The sequence below is a fragment of the Dipodomys ordii genome, unplaced genomic scaffold, assembly GCF_000151885.1.
Source record: "Dipodomys ordii isolate 6190 unplaced genomic scaffold, Dord_2.0 Scaffold28, whole genome shotgun sequence".
NCBI classification, from domain to species: Eukaryota; Metazoa; Chordata; class Mammalia; order Rodentia; family Heteromyidae; genus Dipodomys; species Dipodomys ordii.
Genome location: NW_012267244.1, coordinates 9,891,769 through 9,916,531, shown reverse-complemented (window position 1 = coordinate 9,916,531; position 24,763 = coordinate 9,891,769). Strand labels below are relative to the sequence as shown.

General features: G+C 39.8%; 1 protein-coding gene across 1 annotated transcript in view; it reads left to right on the top strand.

The window, feature by feature from the left end:
• The window catches only part of Cmya5 (cardiomyopathy associated 5), an 87,956-nt gene extending 63,695 nt beyond the window's left edge, over nt 1–24,261 (top strand). The window contains exons 8-13 of the mRNA XM_013015816.1: nt 1,593–1,739; nt 3,215–3,362; nt 16,370–16,503; nt 17,822–17,921; nt 20,405–20,578; nt 23,974–24,261. Of these exons, the coding sequence (XP_012871270.1) occupies nt 1,593–1,739; nt 3,215–3,362; nt 16,370–16,503; nt 17,822–17,921; nt 20,405–20,578; nt 23,974–24,220 (950 nt within the window). The 3' untranslated portion in view covers nt 24,221–24,261. The remainder of the gene's footprint in view (nt 1–1,592; nt 1,740–3,214; nt 3,363–16,369; nt 16,504–17,821; nt 17,922–20,404; nt 20,579–23,973) is intronic.
• Nucleotides 24,262–24,763: the final 502 nt, after the last annotated feature.

Genomic DNA, 24,763 nt, shown 5'->3' with positions numbered 1-24,763 from the left:
AAACTATTGCCTTATGCCTGGAACTACACATCAAAATAAGTGTTATACTTCATTTGCAAAGAGAAAATTGAAGTGAAGATAAGTAATTTGTCCAATGCCACATAACTTGTACGTGTCAGGGGCAAGACTTAAACATTAATCTTTCAGATTTATGAACAAAAGTTGATGTTTTTGTTTATCTCTGTGTTTATTTTGTTTTGCCATATTTTGCTTACCGTCATCCCTAACCCAAACATTTCCCTGTTGGGTGTCTCATGGTTTCATGCCTTTAACTGTGCTGATAACAGCCAGCTGTCTGATGATCTACCCTCGGATGCCATGCTGTGTGTGATAAGGTCTTCAGTAACATGTGCCATGTGGATTTTTAACAGAAGTGCCTAAAGGAATGACTCCAGTGCAAACTGTAGCCACAGTGTCTGGGCAATGGGGAATATGTTTTTCAGAGTCTTAGTGGTGTTGGTCAAATGGATCTTTATGTTCTCTAAAAGGAGGTGATTGAAGAATTTGGATAGGTTGGGGCCCTAATTTTCTTTTAAGGAAACAGTTGGGTTCTTCACTGAAGAAATTTTAAGAGGTGACTTTCAGAACCAATAAAAGTAAATAACTGAAGTCACTATAGACTATTTTAAAAAATTGTTCTTTTTTAAAAAATGTTCTTTTTTAAAGGGGAGAAAAATTTAGTAGTAATAATCAAGTTGGCTCAAAAGAGCAGGTATACAAAATAGTATTGAGTTACATTTACTGTAAAAATATAAAAAGTAAGATAATTGAACAACTTTTGAAAGGAAAGTATCTTTATTGAACAAAGTTACTTAGAATAGCATATAACCTATCAATCTAAGCATTTCTATAAGCTATGAAAATCCTTAGTTGAAAGAATTCAGGAATTCATAAGAAAGAACCAGGATTTGAAACCTGGAAAGTCATAAGAATGCAAATATTGTTTACTAATCATCAACAATGCTTTGTAACCTGCAGTTCTTTTTTTATGATATACTCTGATGAAATGCTGGTACTAGCTCTTAAGAATTTTCTTGAAGATATGTTACTGAAATCTAAACTAGCATTAACTATGAAATTTTAATATTTGCTATTGAGATAAGTTACTTTAATTGTGCTATTTGAAGCTCAGCATCTTACAAATACATTATTATTAATTATTATTTTGTGATAAGTGTTCACAAGTAATACCGTGTCTTTTTTGTTTGGAAGTCTTGGGGCTTGAACTCTGTTCCCGAACTTTTTTGCTCAGGGCTAATACTCTACCACTTGAGCTAAAGATTCACTACTAGTTTTTGGGCTTTTTTTGGTGGTTATTTGGAACAAAGAGTCTTACAAACTTTCCTGCCAAGGCTGGAAAGTTAGGATTATAGACATGAGCCACAGGCATCTGGAAATACTAAATCATTGTGAATATCTTTTCAGACTTCTATTGCATTCTTATGTATTTATTCTAAAGAGCTAGTTATTACATAATTTAATTTGTAAGGTCTTTTTTCCAGTGGAAAAAAAATCATATTATATTAAAAAAATTGTAACATCTAGTTAACTTTGAAGGGCACCTTAGAGTTTATGGTTGTGTTTTATTCTAGAATTGGTAGAAGAATACAGATTGACAGTGAAAGAAAGCTACTGCATTTTTGAAGATTTGGAACCTGACCGATGCTATCAAGTCTGGGTAATGGCTGTGAACTTCACTGGATGTAGCCTGCCTAGTGAAAGGGCAATTTTTAGAACAGGTAAGGATGGGAGAGGGGTTTATGAGACAATACTCTTGAGATCAGCAAGTAAGTATGGATGAGGCACCTGTTGTATGTGGAGCAAAATGCTGGGTATAAAATAATGAGAAAGACTGAGCTCCTATTTACAAAAGCTCAGAAGCTGCTAGAAAAAAATCACAGAAAATATTGATAATAATCCAGATACAAGTTATTATGAGAGCAATCTAAAGGGGGACACAGATGGTCACCAGAGGGGCAGCATTAGGAACGGCTTCCTACAGCTGATTCCTATAGAAATTGCTTTAGAAGATCAGTAAGAAGTAATACATTATTGGAGCATATTTCATTTGGAGAAAGTGTATGAGTAGAGACACTGAGGTTGGAAATGGTAAAAAACATATAGGGCAGCTGGGCGCCAGTGGCTCACGCCTGTAATCCTAGCTACTCAGGAGGCTGAGATCTGAAGATCACAGTTCAAAGCCAGCCCAGGCACAAAAGTCCGTGAGACTCTTATCTGCAATAAACTACTCAGAAAATGGGAAGTGGCTCCATGGCTCAAGTGGTAAAGAGCTTGCCTTGAGCTGAAGAACTAAGGGACAGCACCCAGGCCCAGAGTTCAAGCCCCATGACCAACCAAAAAACAAACAAACAAAAAAACAAACAAAAAAACATATAGGGCACTATAAAGAAGTGTGCTATTACTTTTTAGACTTAGAAATAAGGAAAGATCAGTAGAAAAAAACCAACAATATGGAGGCTGTATTTACAAAACAAGAAGGCTGGGTTTTATTGTATAGGTGCTAGGAGATAAGCAATTATATTCAACTAATGCATGTTGTCATCTTTTCATAAGGGGCTGAAGCAGGAGACATAGACACAACTAGCTGCATTGGTTTTAAGATAATTGTAGTTGTCTCAGAGAAGAATTAGCTTGCTCCTGCCCTTTACAACTTTATCCTTTCATCTTGCTTTTGAAATAATTCTGTATTGAGCACCTACTGAAGACAAGATCATGACTATCTTTTGTGCAAAGATAGACGGGCAAGGATTTTTTTTGTTTATTTATTTACATGTCCAGTAAATGTATAAAGTGGAGCAGGGTTTACTGTAAGCCTATATTAGAGGCTATATGGGGATGGATTAAAAACTCTTCCACTTAGAAAGCAGAGGAGAGAGGGAGACTATTAGCTATATACACTTTTTATCTCCTTTGGGTTTTTAACACAGAATGAATTTTCAGATAAAAATTACTTTATTCATCTCAGTAAATTAATAATAAAAGTGTTTAAAATAGCTGGGATGCAGGTCAGTGGCAAAATGCTTACCGAGTAAGTGCAATGTCCTGGGTTTGATCCTCAGTACCAAAAAAAAAAAAAGGACAAAAACTACAGTTTAAAAAGTGTTAAAAATAACATCATACCTAAGCCTTCTTCCCCAGCAGCAGGGAAAGCAAGCCGACATTGCTAGCGATTGCTTTGCTTCTCTCTCTGCAGCGCCTTCCACCCCTGTAATTCACGCTGAGGACTGCACTGTGTGTTGGAACACAGCCACCATCCGATGGCGGCCTGCTAACCCAGATGCCACAGAGACTTACACTCTAGAGTACTGTAGACAGCACTCTCCAGAGGGTGAGGGTCTCAGGTAAGAGTCCTTTTCCAGAAAGAGACATCCCAGAGCTCTAGAAAGCAAGACATCCCAGAACTCTAGGAACCAAATTCCAGACTCATAGCTAATCTCTGAGCTTGTGCTCACCAAGCAAGAAAAGCATCTCCAAATCCTGCAGAGGTAATTAAGCTGTGGACTTGATTTACAGCTCCATCACTATTCATCAATGAACTGCATGTTTGTAATAAAATCCACTCTACAATGCAGAATAATAACTCCCTTATAAGAAAATGTATGTGAACTTTAATAAGATAGAACATTCTTTGAGGTATATTTAACTTGAGTCATTAGACAGGATTTATGCATATTTTATGTACTTTTTACTGGCACTATCATAATAGGTACATGTAACTCAGGAAACTAATAGTGAGCTTGTGTATAATGCAAATCAGAATGTCTCCATGATATATTGGTAACATAAATGAGCTAATTACGCTTTTATTATTACAGAGACATACCTGCCTCTGCAAGGTATTGAGAGGATTCTTCTAGTAAAAAAGAAATGGGAAGTTCTCTCACTAAAATGATGAAGCTAAATTTTATCAATAAAGGTCCATGTAATCACTAGACACTTAAAAGTGCTAGCCCACCTATGAGATGGTTTTCCAAAGTCCCAATGATAGAATAACTTCACACACCATTATGAATACTCATGTTTTGAGATACTTAATTTTTCTTTCTAAACAAATTTACTGAGATAAACTATTTTGGCAGGATATGTAAATTAGAACTAATGATATGAAATGAGACAACATTTTAATGAAGCATATTGTCTGACCTCTTGATTATCTTCATGATCAATCTACAGCTATTTATTTAGCTATGATATGAGGTTTCATATGACTGAGCAATAATTATAGTTTCTTTCAAGCTGAAGACAGACTTCACAAAGAAATGATCAAATTGGGTTGGGTGGGTGTGTACGGGTGGGATGGAGGCATTTTAGCCGAAGTGAGAATGTGGTAAATGTATAAGAAAATACCCTGGACCTTGTGCAGAGCCCCTAGATACTATGAGAATATGATTTTATGAGTGTGTGAGTTGTATAGAAATCTCCCCCAGTATCAGCAAAGAAAGCCTAGCTCTCTCTGAGGCCAGCTCAGACTGTTCATGAATGTTCTGAAGTGAATCATCTTTTATGGCAGCAATTCCCAGCTGGCATTTGCATAAATCATATCAGCACAGTTGGATACTTAAATCAGCAGGAATCTGGAAACCTTGAGACTTTGTAGCCAACTCACTGAGGGAGCCGAGATATCATCTCATTATTATAATTACAAGGAGAAGGGAAAGGGAAAACAAAAGGGAAAAGGTGTCCACTGAAGGCCTTCACATGCCAGGAATTATTTTTACTCTGTTAATCCTCTCAATAATAAAAGAAGGTAAGTGGTGATCTCTGTTAAGCTAGACTTCAGTGAGTTGGCCAAGGTAGTAGATGATGGAGAGAGAGTGTAAGGTAAGGACTCACATCCAGGTATATCTTATTCTTATAATGTTGTCATGACAATGAGTTAGCATAGTCAACAGCCTGACAGCTGGGAATTACCAGGTTGTCTTTGATTTCTTTGTTACATGAAAAACAGATAATAGGGAATGCAACACATTCAAACCCCCTTGATTTTTCCTTTGCCCAATCATCCTGGGGCCTCAAAACTATAAAAGGTGGGGACATTTGATATCAATAATCCATTCCAAATAAATCCTTCTACCAAAGCCAAAGAGATCAATCATAGCTCCATTTGTAGGAAAATCAAATGGCCATTCACCAGTTTCATCAAAGCTAATGTAGGATTTATTGAAACAAAAAAACTTGTCATTAGTTTATTCTATTTGAGACTTTTCTATCAAGTTCGATTTTATTACATTGCAAAAGAGTGTATGAGGAGCTGAAGTTTATACCAGTGGTAGAACAATTCAGGGTCCATTGTCATATACTGCATGTAGTTCAATAAGTTTAAAAGTAAGGGAAGTCCCACATGTGGGGCATTCTTTAGAGTTTGGATCTGTGTTGAAGATGGGGCTATTTTCCAATTAGATGCTCAAAGACTCCTTGGTACCAGGAAATGCAATGGCATGGCCCATCCGTAGCTCAGTGCTGACTCTTTAGCTCCCTGCTGAGTCTGACTTTAGATAAATTTTTGAAACGAGCAAAATTTTTTTGGCCACAAATTGTTACCTTGATTATCTGCCAGATCTACTGTTGATGCACTGTATCAGAGTCAGCCCTCATCAGCACAAGCCTCTCAAGTCTTGTATTCCAGGCTGGTCTCAATAGATGGTGAAATAATTAATCTGTAATTCCAATACTCCAGAACTGAAAAAACCATTTATGTCTTTTGGTTCTCTGGTCAAAGGGTTTCAGAGGGAAGGGAATTCTGCTCTCTTGAAGGGGCCATGGTTTTATATGTTTGAACCATCTGGTTAAAGCTGGTTCTCACAACCAGCTTTAGAAGATCTCATTATGTATGGCATTTTGAAACTCTCTAAAATATGATTCCCCTACAATCTCTATAGCTCAGTTATAATCCTATTTATCTACTGGTTTTATAACTCTTATAAAAGTTTTTTCCTTGGAAAATCCTATACTAAACTAGATCCCAAAATTGATTCACTCCTAAAATTGATTAGGAGGGGAGCAAGGAAGATAAAAATTATCTAGACTAAGAAGCAGGTAAGGATGAGGAACTTATCTGTGTAGGTCCTCCACAATGGTTTGTTACATATACCAGTGAATGAATGGAATTGGCCAACCTCCTTTTGATATAACTCACTTTGTGAACCTAATTGGCTAAGAACTGTCCCTAAGCTAAAGAGAGAGGACATAAGAATTAAATGATTCCCCCTCTTTTCTCCACCACTAATCCCTGATAAAAATGGGCGGTCTTAAAAACTATGATCTGCTGGGCACTGGTGGCTCATGTCAGTAATCCTAGCTACTCAGCTGAGACCTAGAGAAAAAAATTCTGTGAGATTCCATTTCCAATCAACCAGCAAGATGTGGGACCTGAAGTCTGGCTTAAGAGGGAGCAAGCCAGCAGGAAACAGTGAGACAGTGGGGCTCTGTGTTCAAGTCCCAGTACCAGGAAAAACAAAACAAAACAAACAAACAGAAACCTGGTCTGCTGTAGGAAGGGCAGTTAAAAGGAAATGAAAAAGGAAAATAGGATGATTGATACACACACACACACACACACACACACACACACACACACACACACACACACACGAGCTATGACATTGATTGTCCTTTAGAATGGGGAATCTAATTTTGGTTGCCAGAGCAAAATCAGATCATCTTCAGACCTGAATTCATTCTTCTGGAATGATGGCCTCTAGATGTTCCACTTTAAGAATAAAGGTCCTGGTTGAACTCTTCCGGTGGGTGTTTGAATGAGGCAAGCCTACTCTGCCCTCAAGTTCCATGACACAGTGTCTGAAATAGCTGAGCAATTGTCTCTTTCATAATCCATACAGAAATTTGCATATTTTGGCGTGTGGGCATCGAGGCTCCATCCCAGCAGTTGGTCCCTGTGGGGACTGGGGGTGGGCGGGAGTGACAATCCTCAGTTTGTGTGTGGGGGCCCAAGGGAGCTCCTACTCACCCTCTTCCTGTTTTTCTTTGAATGCTCTCCTCAGGTTGGGTGGGCTCAACACACTTTCAAAATTTTTCCACCGCTCGGCTGTTTCCTCAGCTGTTCTGTCTCTCCTGTGTGAGAGAAGTCAGCAGAAGTGTGGGTGGAGGAGGGAAAACTGAGAGAAATATAGTACAAGGATTAGCTGTGTGGGCTGTGCAGAGAAAATCTGTGTGGTGAATGACAAATCTGTGAGACTCAATACTCCACAAGGCAGGCAGGAATGAGCCTCTTGTTCCCTGCTCCCTGGCCCCTGAAGAGGCTGTGAGGTTGGGAGACCCTCCCTGTTCTGTCTTCCAGGCTGAGCCTTCCCAAGAGAGGTCAGCTTCTAGGCGCTGGGCTTGTCCACATTGTCCTCTGTGCCTAGCTTATGGGTCCACTGGTTGAGGAGAAACAGAATTGCCTGGTAAAGCAGGTAATGTGTATATGCTCTATGTGGGGGTACCTGCCGTTCCCTGTACAGTAAGGACAAGTAAAGATGTGTTTCCTAATGAACTTTCTTTTTTTTTTTTTTTGGTCCGGTCGTGGGGCCTGAACTCTTGGCCTGGGCGCTGTCCCTCAGCTCTTCAGCTCAAGGCCAGCACTCTACCACTTGAGCCACAGTGCCACTTCCAGCTTTTTTCTTTTTGCTTATGTGCTGATGAGGAATCGAACCCAGGGCCTCAGGCATGCAAGGCAAGCGCCCTACCACTGAGCCACCTTCCCAGCCCCTCCTAATGAACTTTCTGCCTAAATCAAGTGTGGAGAATCTCTGCACTTCTTGCTCTTCCAAAAAAAAAAAAAACCCAAACTCACAATAACTTCCTTATTAAGCCTTCAGGTGGATGCATAGGTGCTGACTGACCAGCAGTAGCTGCAATGTGTGGGTAAAGAAGGCAGCTTGCTCCCAAGGATGACAGGAGAGCCCAGATGCATTGAGTACTGAAGAGCTAATTGCCGTCTATGTGGTAGTGTTTGCCCGCACCAGGTTAGGAGCTATGTGCAGGGAGCTATGTGCAGGTGACGTCCCTCTGCATTCTTGGCATCCAGCATTTTCTAAATGAATTCTTCCTAAATGAATCCAACTTGACTTTGGGCTTTAGAAGTCACATCCATCTCCTGGTTGTACAGGAAAATCCTCAGTCAATGGAAACACAACCTGTTCCTTCAGTTGGAACTTAGACTCTGTCACTTTCTTACAGCATCCAACTTGTTCACAATAAAAGACCTAGACATAATAGAACTGCTCAAACAGCCCTGTAAGAATAAGAGACGGATAATGCAGAGGTGAGGAGACTTGTATCAGGGAGCTCAGGGTGAGAACAGTACCTCAAGGGAACATAAAATTCAAAATCTGAATGTCTTGGCAGCTGAAGTGAAAACTGGAGAGGGGGAAGAGAGCAAGAGAGAGGAAGAAAGATTACATAACTCATCTCTTTAAAAAGGAAGCACAACATTTCACTAAGAGAGACAATTATATTTCTTGACATTCAGCTCTAAGATGAATTTTTCATGGAGATCTTTATATAAGGGCTATTAAACAAGATAATAGTGATTGTCTTTTAAGAGCAGTTTTACCAAAGATGTGAAAACATGTCCTATGCAACCATTAAAAAAATCAGATCTGAAGGAATGCATAGAGTTAAAATCCATACAGGCAGGTCTACAGGGACTTTGTAATTGTCGACATATGTGGCGGGGAGTGATAAGGAAGTGCTCAGAGAATCTGGGAGCATGCATGTTAGGAGGCTCCAGGGTTTCTCTGCCTGCAATGTAAATGATATCATTCAGGTTTGGGGAGGGTTGCTAGAGAGAAAACAGATGTCCGGGATCCTTCCTCTAGAACTCTCAGCTGTGTTGATGTTATGAGACATTCTAACCACAGGGAATCCTAGCCCCAGGTTATCAGCACTTAGCCCTTGAACTGTTTTTCAGCACAGTCATGAAGTGAGGTTTAATTAAAATTGAGTATCCTAGTATACGTATTCATCCAAAAAAAAACAGTTCCATTAAAATTTTTATATTTATCGAGTTTTATAAATGGAATATAAAGTATATAATAGAAGAAATATAAGGTATATCAACAATTTTCTTCTTAATCCTGGTCTAACCTGTTTTTTTTTACTTTAAACAATTGCTATTTTTATAGTTGGGTAAGGTTTTATAAATAGCTTCAGCCATGGCTATTTGATTAGTTGTTCTTGTATTTAATATTGCTCATGTTCTCAAGTACTTTCCTTTTCCTTTCTCTCCTTTCTACCTTTTCTCATCCCCCATACTATGTCTTGATTGTGTTTCCCAAATCTCAGTGATCATAAAAATGAACCGGGATGCTTGTTGAACATTGAATTGTACAGGCTCCTCTCATGATATTCTAGTTCGGAAACGGGGTGTGGGTGTGCTTGTCTGTAAGCCCAGCACTTGGAAGGCTGATGCAAGAGGATCTCAAGTTTGAGGCCAGCCTGGCTACATAGTGGGTTTGATATCAGCCAGAACTACATATTCTGTCTCAAAACAGAGGAAGAGGGGGAGGGGAGGGAAGGAGGAGCCAGTTCAGAAGGCTTACGATGCTCAGACAGGTTGGGAAACACTGCTTCCCTTACAGGTCCCACAGAGCCCAGCATGTGCTTCGCTCATAGTTCACAGTAAATGGTGTTGACTGACTGGCTGGATGTTGGTGCTGCCAATGTGCATGCCAGTAAGAGCCAACTGTGTTTTTAAACAACAATTCATACTTAGCCATCTGCTGTGCACCGCAGAGATGGCACCATCGTAGGCTGCTTCCAGGAGTCATGGCACTGGATTCCTGCATATTGTCTACACACAGGCTGCTCCTGAAAGCAGCTTAGATCCAGTGTACAATGGGGCAGTGCAGAGAGCATCTATTCCCTATTGCCAGTACCTCAAGGTTCCAAGCATGTGTTACTGAATTAACAAATTCCTAGAGAGGCTTATTGAAACCAAGAACATCCAACTAACTCCTAGATCCTTCCTGACCTGCTAGTATAGCTATTAAACGTGAATGAGTGGGAAAGAGGGAACAACTGACATATGCAAAAAGAAAGGAATGTGCACATCACCTGATGTGGAAGAAATAACTATTGTCAAAGCTCATAGAACTCATAAACGTTATAGACCACAATAGACAATTTGCCCCATGAGAGTGAGAATGTGTTTGTGAATTTAACTAAGCATCACTATCCCACAATACTGTAAAATTTGTGAATTTATGTAATCACTTAATCACAATAAAGAATTTGCAAACAAAAGTAAATTACTTAATTTGGATAGGTAAAGAAATTTACAAATTCAACACATAACCAAAAAAAGGGAATACACTGAAAATTAATTTCCTTTCTACCTAAACTTAGCTCTTAATTTTCATCCCCAGATGAAAATGTTAATTGATTCGTATTTATCCTTTTGGATAGTCTGTGCACATAAAAGCATCTATAGTTTTTTTCAATAAATGGTAACATACTGTGTATGTATTTCTACCATCTTGCTTTTCTTGCTTATCAAAATGTTGTATTGAGCATCCCATACCAATACATATGGAACTGCCTCAATTAAAAATCAAAACAATACCATTTCTTTCTCTCTTAAGGATGGGATTTATTTGCTCAATTGAGAGGCATATAAGCTGCTATGCTCTTTTTACCACCACCACCAATGCTGTAGTAAATTATATATATATATATATATATATATATATATATGTAATTTCACAGATGTACAAATGAATCTGTAGTACAAATTCTCTCTTTTTATATTTATATTCCTTTAAAACAATTCCATAAAGTAGGTATGTATTGAGTGGTGATAGGCATTGTGTAATTGTCTTCATAGAGGTGGTAGCTTTTCTCCCTAGCTGGTGTCTAAAGGTGCTTGGTTCTGTGTCTTAGTATATGGTATGGTAGAACCTTTGATTGTTAGCAATTGGGTGGGTAAAAGCTGGAATCATATGGTTTAACTCTGCATTTCTTTCACTATGCCAAATGGCTATAGGTTTCAGAGCTACTATTTCCCTTTTTGTGAGCTGTTCATTTCCTTTATCTGTTGCCTTAGATTATGACATTTTATTTTTTAATGGAAGCTCTCTTTTTTCCCTTTCATGTGTGAAATGGATGAGTTGCAAATCTTTTAAAAAATATACTTCAAATGTTAATTTAGTTGAACTTATCGATCTCTTTTGAAAATTGCTTTTAGTTTATGTGATATTTTAGCTATCTGTCATCTAGCTTCTTGCTCCTATTTTCTTTTTCTTTTTGTCCAAAACTGGGAACTCAAACTTGATATCTGATGCTTTTCCTCATAGCTTGGTGCTCTAACCTGAGCCATGCTTCTAACTCCTATTTTCTTTTCTTTTCTTTTCTTTCTTTCTTTCTTTTTTTTTTTTTGCCGGTCATGGGGCCTGAACTCTGGGTCTGGACGCTGCCCCTCAGCTCTTCAGCTCAAGGCTAGTGCTCTACCACTGGAGCCACAGTGCCACTTCTGGCTTTTTCTGTTTATGTGGTGCTGAGGAATCGAACCCAGGGCCTCATGCTTGCAAGGCATGCACTCTACCGCTGAGCCACCTTCCCAGCCCCCTAACTCCTATTTTCTTAATTTCACTTGTAAGAAGAGGTGTGCCGTAAGGAATCCAACTTTATTTTTCTTATTTAGTGTGGCTTTACAAATGTTTCAATAAAACCCATCATTTCTTCTTTTGATCTGAAATGCGTCATTATATATAATTATATAGCATACATATAATGTTTTCATTTTAAATAAAAAGTAGGAGTCTCTGTTTTTGGTTTCATTCCTGACTATAACTTTATAGTCTGTTACTTTGAGCCATTTATTTATATCCAAATAACATATTTTTTTATTAGTATAACTTTACAACTTAGAATCCCTGGTAAGTTAGATTGTCCTTTCATATTTTTTTTTCTATTTGCAACTCTATATTACGTTTTAGTTAAGTTGGTCCCAGACAACTTGTCATTTTTAGAGATCATGTTAAACTGATAGATCACTTAGGGGGAATAGAAGGTTTTATATGTTGTGGTTTTTCTATAAGAAGAACTGATGTGACTTCATTTATTCACCGTTTTTTTTTTTTTTTTGGTGTGTGTCTCCCTCCCCACCCTCAGTATCTTAACAATGTTCCTCATATAAATCTTACACATTGTTATGTTTGTCATAGGGTAGTGAGAGAACAGTAGAGGGTATTGAAAGATCTTTTGTTTCATCTTCTATTTGTTAATTATATATGTAGGCTTTTTTTTTCTTTTGGTCGGGGTGGAGGGATTCTGGGACTGGAACGCAAGACTTCCAGTATACTAGGCAGGGACTCTACTACTGACTTAACTACTGAACTATGTTCTAAGCCCCTGATTTTTTTTATTAGTTTCATATAAAGCCATCTTAATAAATACTTTATTATTTCTATTATCATAGCTAATTGTCTTGGATTTTCTAAATAAACAGTCACACCATCTACAAATAATAATTTTACCTACTATCTCCCAGTTTCTTTTTTAACCTCATACCTCTCTCTGACTTGAATGTTCTTAGTAATTCTCCCATAAACATAGTATCCCTAATTATTTCTTACTGCATAAAATTTCTTTTCAATTTTTACATAAAATTATCCTTGCTACATTAACCATGGCCAACTTCCTAGTCATTCCCAAAGGCCTTCCATCCAGAATACTCACCAGCCTCTTGGAATCTTCCACTTCTGGCCTCTGAGACCAATGTCTCATTGACATGGTAGCCTGTGGCCTTCTAAGGTGATTGTAGGGTTTCTCTAGGTTACTTTCTGCTTTTCAACATGGATGTAATAAATGTTCTTTTTCTTACTGATGGAGAGATGAGCAGGTTGAGAGTCCTTTAGCACTAGCTGAGCATAGAGCTCAGGAAGTGCCAGCCTCACAGGGGCTAATAATGCTCCACCAGCAGTCGGTAATCTGCTGACATGTAGGTATTCCAACATGTTAGTATTCCAAGGCGTTCTTTGTCTTCACTTCCCTGGAACTTTCACTCCCTCCATTGCACTGTGCCACTTGTAGGGCAAATCTCATGATTAGATTCCAAGTAAGCCTACTGGAGACATTTCCTGTTGTCTATTGAACTTCCTTAGTGGCTGTAGACTTTTAGTCATAGTCATCCACTTGGGTCACATTGTTTACAGACTAAAACCCTTTCATAACGAAGCCTGGTCTATTTCCTATCTGCCCTCTGATCACTGACCCAATTTGGATACCCTATGAACTTGAACTATGCTGAACTAGACCAAATTCTTTTTTTTTTTTGGTCCGGTCATGGGGCCTGAACTCTGGGCCTGGGCGCTGTCCCTCAGCTCTTCAGCTCAAGGCTAGCGCTCTACCACTTGAGCCACAGCGCCACTTCTAGCTTTTTTCTTTTTTCTTATGTGGTACTGAGGAATCGAACCCAGGGCCTCAGACATGCAAGGCAAGCACTCTACCACTGAGCCACCTTCTCAGCCCCTAGGCCAAATTCTAGACAAGTCATGTGGCTTCATTTTCAACTTCATTTTGGAATTAAGAAAGTCAAAATCTGTTGGAGGATGCTGCTCTACAGATCACAAATCTCAATTTTTTTTAAAGGTTTTGTTTGGTTAAAAAGAGTTGATATGAAAACTCTGGTGACATCTAAGTAGAATCAGACACGACAAATAGCTATGACAATGCATCATTTGTACTTACCTTTCTTTACTTTGTTCTTAGTGCTTGAGCATGACATGGCAACTTGTGGACAATAAAATGTGTCCACATTTCATACTGCTTTGGTGCTTTTATTTTAGTCTCTGTGTGGGCATGGTGCATTCTTGTTGAACCTGCAAAGCCTTTTTATATACAGTCAAAGTGAGTTCTCTTCTTGTGTTTTGATTTAGTGCCATGTGAACCTTTATTCTGTATTTAAGTGGGGGAGGACTGGCTTACAGTTAATGATACCTATGGAACTTTCTCCTTGACAGACCACATAAGCCTTAAAAGCAAACACCTAAGAAAACAGCATCCTTGGTTTATAACAACTACATTGCTACAAATGAAGCCAGTATGTCAGGTGTGGTCTCTAGAGTTAAAAATCCCTCATCTATCCTTGCCATATGTATAGCTTTTAGGTTTCAGGATGACATGCAGGTGACAGGGCCTGAACACATTGTAAGTGATCAATAAGTGACCAATCATTCACTTATTTAATAAATGAATGAATGAAGTGCAACCACTTTCTCATACACGCTGAGACAATAATTTTATTCCTAATTATAATCAATCTTTATTTAAAACATTTCTTTCAATTTAAATCAGATAAGCAATACATCTGCCTGAGAATATTGTAGATATTAGTTGAGTTTTACACTTTCAATTCTAGGACATAGATTTCACTAAGTCACTGCAGTAGAGTTAGATGTTTATGGTCATGTGGCTCAATTTCATGCATCCATTCTCAGTGCATCTAAATATAGTGTGCCCCAGAGAGCCTGGTCAGGTGATAGGTTCAGAAATAACAACCAACATCATTTGATGAGCTTGTACTGACCTTTTCCAAGTCCAAGCACTACATAGCACAGTTCCGCTTGTCCCCTTCTCCTGTCCTGTGAATTACACTGTGAGTGTTGTGCTTTTAGACATAAGATGGGGTGGTTTTGTTGTTCTATATAGACTTATTTGCTTTAAAGCAGTTCTAAGCACTGGGCACAATGTGGGCATATGTGTGAGACCCAAGGCATTACTTAGGAGGCTGAAACGGGAGAACTTCAAATTTGAGGCCAGCCCAGGCTACATAGCAAAGCCCTGTCTCAAAACATCAAGGACACAGTGTATCTGCAAGGTCCTAGGTTCAGTCCCCAGCACTGGAAAAAAATATTTGCAGTTTCTGAGTCAATGTTTCTTTTTCTCTAATTCTTCATGTTCTTTAAGGCAGATATTAAGAAGTGAAAAAAGTCAATAAACGTAGAAATACCCTGAAAAAAATCCAATACTGTGATTCTAATGCTTGGTAGTACATTGGTTAATGACAAAGAGAAAAAGAGAAAGAAGGAAAGAAAGAAAAAGCAATGAGAGAAGGAAAGTAAGAAAAAGGGAAGGAAAGGAGGAAGGACTGAAGGAATAAACGAAGGAAGGACAAAGAGAAGGCAGGAAGAGAAGGGAAGAAAGATAGAAGTAAGGGAAGAAAGATAGAAGTAAGAGAAGAAGGAAGACTAGAAAGCAGGAAGGAAGAAAGGGAGAGAAGGAAGGAGGAAAGATGGGGAAAAAAATGAAAGGAAACAGTACCATGGAAGAAAGATCAGAAAGGCAAATATGCCATGCCTTTTATGGATCCATAGCACGTGTCTCCAGGAAACAAGATTCCTCCTCTCCAACAGTCTTGACAATAGTTCCTTCATTAGCATCTTTGCCCAAGTTGTAACTCTCTCCAGGCTTGTCCAAATGGAGACTGTAGGAAAAAGGCCTGGTGTGGCTATTCCTGTTTTCCATCATATCAAGCAGAGGGAAGCGAATGAGTAAGAAGCACAAAGCTATTCCAGCTGATTGGCAAGACCAGAGAGCTCCATCTTCAGATCCAGCAAGTCCCCTGGGCACATGCCCAATTACTGCTTTCAGCTCCCACTACTTTTCTTTCCATTTGAACAAATGCCTTAGCAATAGCATCTTGGAGGTTTTTTTTTTTTTAATCAAGGTTCCCCCTTGTCTTTCCCAACAATTAAAATTCTTTTTCTTGACAGGTTTAACTTTGCTTTATAAGATATTCTTCTTTGAAGACTGGCAGTTATTACTTAAAAGTTAATAGATAACTTGTGTGTTTGGCATGATAGCCATGAACACAATTATTACCCCAAGTTTTCCACAGTTCAGACCAGTTAATGAGATAATTAGGACTTTTCAGATTATAAATTCTTTTAGTATCTTACTCTGAAAGTATCCCCTCAGTCAAAAATTTAAAAATATAAATTCTTGGAAATTCATTGACCATGAAATTCCCAGTCTTTTCTTTTTCAAAAATTATATCTAGTATGTATGTATGTATGTATGTATGTATGTATGTATGTATGTATGTATGTATGTATGTATCTATCTATCTATCTATCTATCTATCTATCTATCTATAGCTGTTCCAAAGAGTGTTGTGGAAAGCACATGCTGGGGGATAAAAACTGGCAAAAATAGAAATGATTTCATAAAACATAATCTTAATAGACAAGAGGAAAATTTCAGAATCTACCTGGCTAACTCTAGTGTCAATACAAAGGGAAGAAGATAGTTATTTGTTGTTAATAAAAGATATCCATTCACTACAGAATTGAAGTAAATTATTTAGCACATGGTACTATATTTGATATTATTTTCTCACTGTCTTTAGATCTTTCTCTGGAATTAAAGGACTCCAGCTGAAAGTTAACCTCCAACCTAATGACAATTACTTCTTCTATGTGAGAGCCATCAATGCATTCGGGACAAGTGAACAGAGCGAAGCTGCCCTTATCTCCACTAGAGGTATGTTCTGTGTGCTCAACAAGCTGTGTGCAGGCATCTTGGTTCTTCCCCTTCTACCTTCCAGAGAAGGCATCTTAGAAGGCAACTTCATAAAGCTGTTATGGCTAGGTGGTCCTTATGAGGTGCCAAGGTTGGTCCAAAGGCAAGATGTTTCTTTGGCTTTTCTTGTTCAGAGGTTCTCAAGCTTGACTGCCATTAGTAATCAGCTAACATACTTAGATATACTGATACCCTGGCTCCACTCCTTGAGAAATGGACTTAACTGATTTGGAGATGGGCTTGAACATTTGTAGTTTTAGAAATCTTTCCACAGTCATCTGGTGAGTAAGATGTGTGTGTGTGTGTATGTGTGTGTGTGTGTGTGTGTGTGTGTGTGTGTGCTGGTACTAAGGCTTGAATTTAGGACTTTATGCTCTTGCTTAGCTTTTTTGCTCAAGGCTGGCACCTTACCACTTAAGCATAACTCTAGTTCTGGCTTTTTTGCTGGTTAACTGGGTAGAGATAGTCTCTTAGATGGTCACAGCTGGCTTCAAACTATGATCCTTAGATTTCTGCCTCCTGAATAATGAGGATGACAGCTGACCCAGTGGTGCCTGGTAATGAATGTTTGTTGAGTGAATGAATAAATGAATAAAAGGAATGAAAAGAAGTGATAAAACGGTACAATGGCATTTTGAGGTAATACCCAGACAATGCCAATAATTATTGTGAAGTAGTTGATGAATAGAAAGGTGGTCATCTTATTACCTTATCCTAGATCCACAGATGGAACAAGATTGATGGGACTTGTTAAGTCCTTTGCTTAACAAGCAACAACTTGTTCTGTGCCTTGTTTATCATGGAGGTAAGGCCGGCCTGAGGAAGAGAAGATACAAAGGTTGCCTGCCTGAGGAATCTTTTATCCCCTGCCCCCAAGATGGCACCTGTTCCATCCATCACTGGAGTCCCTTCTATAGGCTATACTGGTTGTGCCCCTCATTTTAATGTGTACCCAAATTTTCTGAGGGCATTGTTAAAGAACAGATTCTGACTTCGTAGGTCTAGGGTGGGGCTGAGATGTTACATTTCTACCTGGTTTTCAGGTGATATGGGGCTCCTGGTCCACGGACATATTTGCCTAAAAGAGTATGCTCTGGCACCAGGAAGAAATGACCAGCCAGGACTCATGAATGATGTTTTCAGCTCTGGATCTGAAAAAACTGAGGGGAAGTGGGGACTTGGGTATCAGGGGAAAGGAAGAGTAGGGTTTTAAATGTGGGCTTTAGTATTTGACACTACCGCAACATTATCATCTTATTTTCTTAACTACAATACGTAGGAACCAGATTTCTTTTGTTGAGAGAAACAGCTCATCCTGCTCTACAGATTTCTTCTAATGGGACAGTGATCAGCTTCACTGAGAGGAGACGGCTGACAGAGTAAGTAGAGTGTAGCCTGAGCTGGCTGAGGTTCAGCAGTGGAGCATTAGGGTGGTTGCTTCAGTGTGGCCTCACCCAAGTGTGCTCTTGGTTTGATGAATGTGTGTGGATGTGGCAGAAACATAGATGTGTGCATACTTCTATAGCAGTCATGTTCAAGGTAAAGAGAATTGGCAGGGATAGTTCCTAACTTGGAGCAAGTGTTATAAGCATATAAGCACAGGTGGTTTTGTTTAAAACAGTGACTGTTTTAAGGTATTAAAAGGGTCTGGTAATAATCCCATTATTTTCCAAAGCAAGCTAGGTATCAAGTGCATAGCGAAGAGGATGGCTTTTTCTTTTTACCATACAATCCAGCTTTTTTATTCTAATGTATACATTGGAGCAGTATTTCCATTAACAGAATATAATCCAGTGGTCAGTGGAGTGGCTGAGGACCATGTTTTTAAAGTGAGGGGGGCCTACCATATTTGAAATTAAACAAATTTAAATTGTTATGATAATGGTGATGTAGAAAGGGGTTAGAGTTACATAAGTCAATGTCACCCTTTCCCTTGCTCCTTCCCATCCTCACCCACAAATTGTATAGTTCATTTTCAACATAATGTCCAGTGAGGACTGTTGCTGCATTTGTTCACCCTTGTCCCTCCATTTCTGTGTCTTTCCTTACACTCTCAAAGACACATAAATGAACAAAAAAAAGAACAAAAAAAGAAAAAGAAAAGAAAAACAGCTAAAAAGAAATGACCTTTGGTTTTCATTTCCTGGAGTTCATTTCGATAGATATGATTTGGCATGGTAAGACGCACACAGGCATTAAGCCCTTCTGTCCCTGGGGAAAGGGTGGGTTGAGGATGTTTGAGTTCTTGATTCTGGCCCCAGAATCAGTTGAGGATGGTCCTGAAATTTTCCTGCACCCTCTAGGAGTTATTCTGAGGGTGGAAATGGCCAAATGGAGGAAAGTATGTGAAAATCTTTTGAGACACATTGGTCAGAGGATGCTGACATGCACAGTGTTGACCCCCTGTTGGCAGCCAGTCCGTGGCGGCAGGCACCGTTTCCCCCACCCATGTTCCTCACCTGCTTGTGATCTAGCAGTGCTACCTGCTTCTGAAAATGGCCAGGTCTGTTTGGGGCCTGGAGCCCCTGAACCAAATCTGTACAAAAGGACCAATAGAACTCATGGAGTCACTTCAAGCATTCGCTCAAGAAGATCTGCTGGGCATCAGCTCCGTCTCATGTATCTTTGAATCCCCAGAATTTACATGGGGCCTGGAATATTAGAGGTGCTAAAAATATACTTGTGAATGAATTCTGAGGGGGGGAAAATGAAAATTGGTCTTCTATCTTTTTTGGATTTCTCAAAAACAATCTATAAGCAAAGTAGACTGGAGGTTGGCAAGAGCTCATAGATAATAAGTGATGAAAAGTGTAGTGTGTTTTTATAGAATTTTGTTTATTTATTATTAACCTGAAAATTAGCTCATAAATATCAGGCAGCCAGGCTTTGCTCCTGGGAGTGAGGGCTTGTCACCTGGTGCCTCTCTCAAATGAGGTAAAGACATGAGAAAGTGAACTACACTGCCTAGCATTCATCATTTTCTCATCTGGTAAAGGAGGTGGGGAGGGAGAGGGACAGGGTGCGGATTGAATATCAACGCTGCTGAATTTTTTTTTTTAAAGTGCCTTCTTGCTGTCTCAGCCATTTCCAAGCAAAATTGAACAGTTCAGGCAAACAAGGTCACCCTCAGCAGTTGAAAGTGCTTTGGTTAATTTCATGGTGCTCTTGTAAAAACAGCTATGGTGAGATGATAAGCAGTCTTTAGCCAACCAAGTAGGTGACACCTACTTCAATCCACAGAGGCCGGAGGCATGGAGAATGTCTCCCACAGCCTCCACAAAGCTCCCTGATCAGACCGGGTCGACTGCACAGGGACCTGCTCTGGCCTCATGAGCTGTCTTGCTGGTTCAGAACTGTACCTCATTAGGACTCTTGACCAGGAAGGTCAGCAGACACTGGCATACAGCTAAAGGAGATTTCAGAGGTCAGGCAGGGCAGAACATACCTGTGATCCTAGCATTTGGGAGTCAGAGGCAGGAAGATTCTGAGTTTGAGGTCAGCCTCAGAAAGGTCTTGGGAGAAAACTTTATAAGCCATGTTCCCTCCTTTTACTTCTTCCCTCTGTGAAGAAGCAGAAATTGTGCCATTTTCTTCCTTTCGCCATTCTTCTATTTATTTCCTGGTTTCCTTAAGACACATAATGTGCCATATGTGCATACTGTGTATGAGACAATGGACATATGTCAGATGCATGTAGGGGTTTAGGAGAATTCTGGGGTAATCTGGCTAGGGTTAGGAGAATAAAGAACATATTCTTTAGTCAAAGATAGAATCTTTCCCGAGGGTGTGCGAGTGATGGTGTTTGTAAGATTAAGTTTGGCTATTCCTATGCTGTGTTTCATCTGACTAACTTTGCCTGCAGAATCCCCTCAGTGCTGGGTGAGGAGCTACCAGCATGTGGCCAGCATTACTGGGAAACTACAGTCACAGACTGCCCAGCTTATCGACTTGGCATCTGCTCCAGCTCAGCCGTGCAGGCTGGGGCCCTGGGACAAGGGGAGACCTCGTGGTACATGCACTGCTCTGAACCACAGAGGTAAGCTGAGACCTCTCTGTTCTCACTCAAAATGTCATGTATAAGATGTCTTAGCAGGGAGCTTTGGGCAATGAGGAACATCTCTTCTTCCTTGTCCTCAGTTCTGAAGCAACTAAGAAAAATCAGAGTCAAGTGTATGGAGAGTAAACTATGGCCACTGAGGAAACTAGTTTTAGAGACATGGCTTGTTCCTGAAGACAAGAGGGCTTCTCACACTGATCTTTATTAACTAAGCAAGACTTACCCATCCAGAGCTCTGACCCAACCAACCTCACTGTCTTTCATCCCTATGGAGAGGCAGATGTGTCTCTTCAGTTAACTCATGGCCATGAGGAAGAGGCTCTTGGGAGATGCCTAACAGAAGTGTTTGCATCTAAGCTCACCTCAGAATGAACAAAGACCACAAGATGATGCTCTGGGAAAAAAATCAATAGAAGTAAGGAAGAAGTAGATCCCCACCTCCTTCTCTAGTACTTGTCTGTATCACAGGCTGGAAACCCATAACCCATAGGCTAAAAAGGACCCCCTGGCCTGCTTGTATGAATAAAGTTTTATTAGAATAGTCATGTTAATTTGTGTATGTGTTGTCTGTAGCTACCTTTGAGTGATGATGACAGAGCTGATAAGGACTCAAATCCTAAGATGTTTACTATTTGTCCCTTTCTAGAAAAGTTTGCATCAGGTGTGGTAGTGCATACCCAGAATTCCAGATACTTAGGAGGCAAAAGCAGAAGTATAGCCAAGCAAGAGGCCAACCAGGGCACCTAAAAAATTGAAAATGAAAGGACTAGGGGTAAAATGACAAGCTCATTGGTAGAGTGCTTGACTGTCATATGTATGGTCCTAAGTTTCATCCTCAATACCACACAGTTTAAAAATAAGTAGTTTTCCAGGGTTATTGTGGCTCATGGTTTTGGTCCATGTCACTCGGCCATCTCTCATTTCTTTTTTTCTATCTCTTATTTTTTCCTTCCTCTCCTGCTTTCAGGGCTTCACTCTTGGTATCTAAGACTGGTAGGAAGAAAACTCTGAACTTGGGTTAGTTTTTTCAATGGGTCAATTAAGCTTTTTCTGGTCAGCAGTATCTCCTTCCTTCTCTGGCTTTGAACCTTCCCCTTCAGAACCAAAGTGTGCAGAGAAATTGTGGCAGTGAGCCACAAGTGTCTGTGCCCTTATGAGGTTCTCAGAGCTTTGCACCTCTGTCAGCATAGGTTGTTGTAGTGGTAGGAACATATGGCAGAGGCAAACTGTTCCCCTTAATGAGGCTGGAGATCAGGGTGTGGGGGGCAGGTATCTCTTCAAAGGTATGTTCTCAATTGACCTCATTTCCTTCCACACAGCCTCACCTTCTAAAGAAGATTCCTCTGTCTCAGTGTCCTCACAGTCTGACAATGAAGCCCTTAGTATGTGAGCCTTTGAGAGATCAAGCTCTTCAATCATTGCATGCATTTTCATTTAAGACTAAACCATAATAAGATGGAGGACCTCTTGTGCTCAGCAGAAAGCAGAGGCAGACATAGGGTTGGGCAGATTACAGGTCCTGTGGAACTGGTAGAGTAAAAGCTTCAAGGGACATCTTTCCCTCTTTGGCCTCTGTACTAGGGGGATCAAATGGGACTGACCAGCCCTGGGCCCTCTGGGATAGGGATCTTCCAAGCTTTTTTGCATATTTAGAACTTTTTAGACCTGTGTTATGCAATAGTCTTTTCTGCAATACTAGAAAAATGATGCCATAAGTGGCTATGAAGCACTTGAATTGTGATTAGTTGGGGTTGAAAATCTGAATTTTATTCACTTTTAATTGATTTTAATTTACATGGACATTTGTGACTAGTAGCTACTATTTTCAACAGAGCTGGTCTGGAGCCTTACCCTTGATTTGCTTATCCATATGATACCCTAAAAGCCACTCCCATGTCTCTGTTCCAACAAGTCAGGCAGATAGTGATATTTTTTTCTGATGACAAGCAGGCTTTCTGCCACTTTACCGTTGGTCCTACTACCCTCTCAGCTTGAATCGCTTCCTCCCTCTTCATGCCTAGCCCAGTTGTGCCTATTCTTACTGGCTGAGCATGAGCTCCCCTGCTCCCTAAGAGTGGCCTCAGCCCATACTGATGTCAATGTCACCAGAAACACTTCTGCCCTCTAGGTTCTAGAACTTCCTAATGTTCCATCATCTCTCATAGTAAGGTACCCAAAATGCCTTTGATCAGTGCATTCATCTTACCTATCTTCCTGACTCTTGACCCTTGACCTCCCTTCTGTTTCTTTCTTTCAGCAGTGAAGCTGCCAACTTACTATTCCATAAATACTTGCCCTTGAGCTTCTGGATCTCAGGCTAACATCATAGGTCAAAAGTCCATCTCTAGGTCCCAAGTTGCCTACATGCCTACCCCAGCACACAGATCTACCACTTGAGATTAAAAGCCCATCTCTCAATTCTTTTTTTCTATCTCTCATTCTTTCCTTCCTCTCCTGCTTTCACAGCTTCACTCTTGGTATCTAAGACTGGGAGGAAGGAAACTCTGAACTTGGGTTAGTTTTTCAATGGGTCAATTAAGCTTTTTCTGGTTAGCAATATCTCCTTCCTTCTGTGGCTTTGAACCTTCCCCTTCAGAACCAAAATGTGCAGAGAAATTGTGGCGAGTGAGCCACAAGTGAACTGTCTGTGCCTTTATGAGGGTTCTCAGTCCTAGGCCTGTTTGAGCCAGTAACAGTTTTTTCCTGATGACTCCATAGAGTCTCTAGAATACCAAGAAAAGCACTGAAAACATAGGTAGGCCTACAGAACACTTGTTGAGTTGAATTTATTTGAGTTGAGACAAATCAAAGGCTGCAAAGCCTTTGGTTTGGGGCAGGAGGAAGATATGCAAAGCATAAAGTTGACAAAACTAGTAACAACGTTCTTAAACTTCATAAAAGTCCTTATGTAAGTTACCTATAAATCTTTAAAAGTGTAAAATTAATACATTGTATAGAAGGCAAACCTGCAGTACTTTTAACAAAATAATACATGGCAGCCACAAAGGAGTTTTATTCAAAAGAATGACACACCATGAATGCAGTAGTTAAAACATGTGGGCAGCCGGAAAAGAATTAGAATGTTGAGAGAGAAAAAAAATCACAAGGGAGGCATATGTTGGTTATTCTGGGATTGCTTCCTGATGCAGAAAGAGCAAAAATTATTAAAAATGCTCCTCTGTTGGGATGAGCTGTGCATTTTAGCATCTAGGAAGAATCTGATGAAAGTAGTTGGGACAAAATCATTACAACTCATGATATTTTGAATTGAAATTCAAAACTGAAAACTTGGTGATTTCGAAGTGATTTTCAAACTCTTCAAGATTTCCAAAGTTTTCTTTTTTTAAAAAAAATTCCATCCTGTTTCCTTTCAGATATACATTTTTCTACAGTGGCATTTTGAGTGACGTCCAAGTGACTGAGCATGCAGCCAGAGTGGGCATTCTCCTGGACTACAACAACCAGAGACTTGTATTTATAAATGCGGAGAGCGGGCAGATGCTCTTCATCGTGAGGCACAGGTTTAATGAGGGTGTTCACCCTGCCTTTGCTCTGGAGAAACCTGGAAAATGCACTTTGCACTTGGGAAGAGAGCCCCCCGATTCTGTACGGCATAAGTGATCTTTGGCTTTCAGAGTTTGTAAGAACAAGGATTTGAATTTGTGTGTGTGTGTGTGTGTGTGAGAGAGAGAGAGAGAGAGAGAGAGAGAGAGAGAGAGAGAGAGAGAGATCTGCTGTCATTTCTCTTATGTGCTACATGTTATCAAAAGTTTCTCACACATTCACACTAATAAAAGGTAACAGCACAGCGATCAGCACATAAGCAACATCCACAGGGACAGCTGTGTAGTCTACACTGACTGTATAGACAGTGGGTGGGTTAAAGGATGAAAATCAACCTCTACCCTTTGGTTCACATGCATTTGAATTCTTTCCTAAGTTAAAAGGACTTACGCCAAAATAAAGAAATGGGCTTTCCCCTGTCTTACTGACTGGCAAAAGAAATTCACTGATGGGCATGTCAAAGTGAAGAGAATATTGTGCTAGTGATAATGTCTCCTCTGACAGAAAGACAGGGACATTTTCCACATGAAAATGTCACCTCACTTCACTAAAGGATAATGAATCCTAATCATTAGAGAAAGTATTTTAGCTGATCTAAAT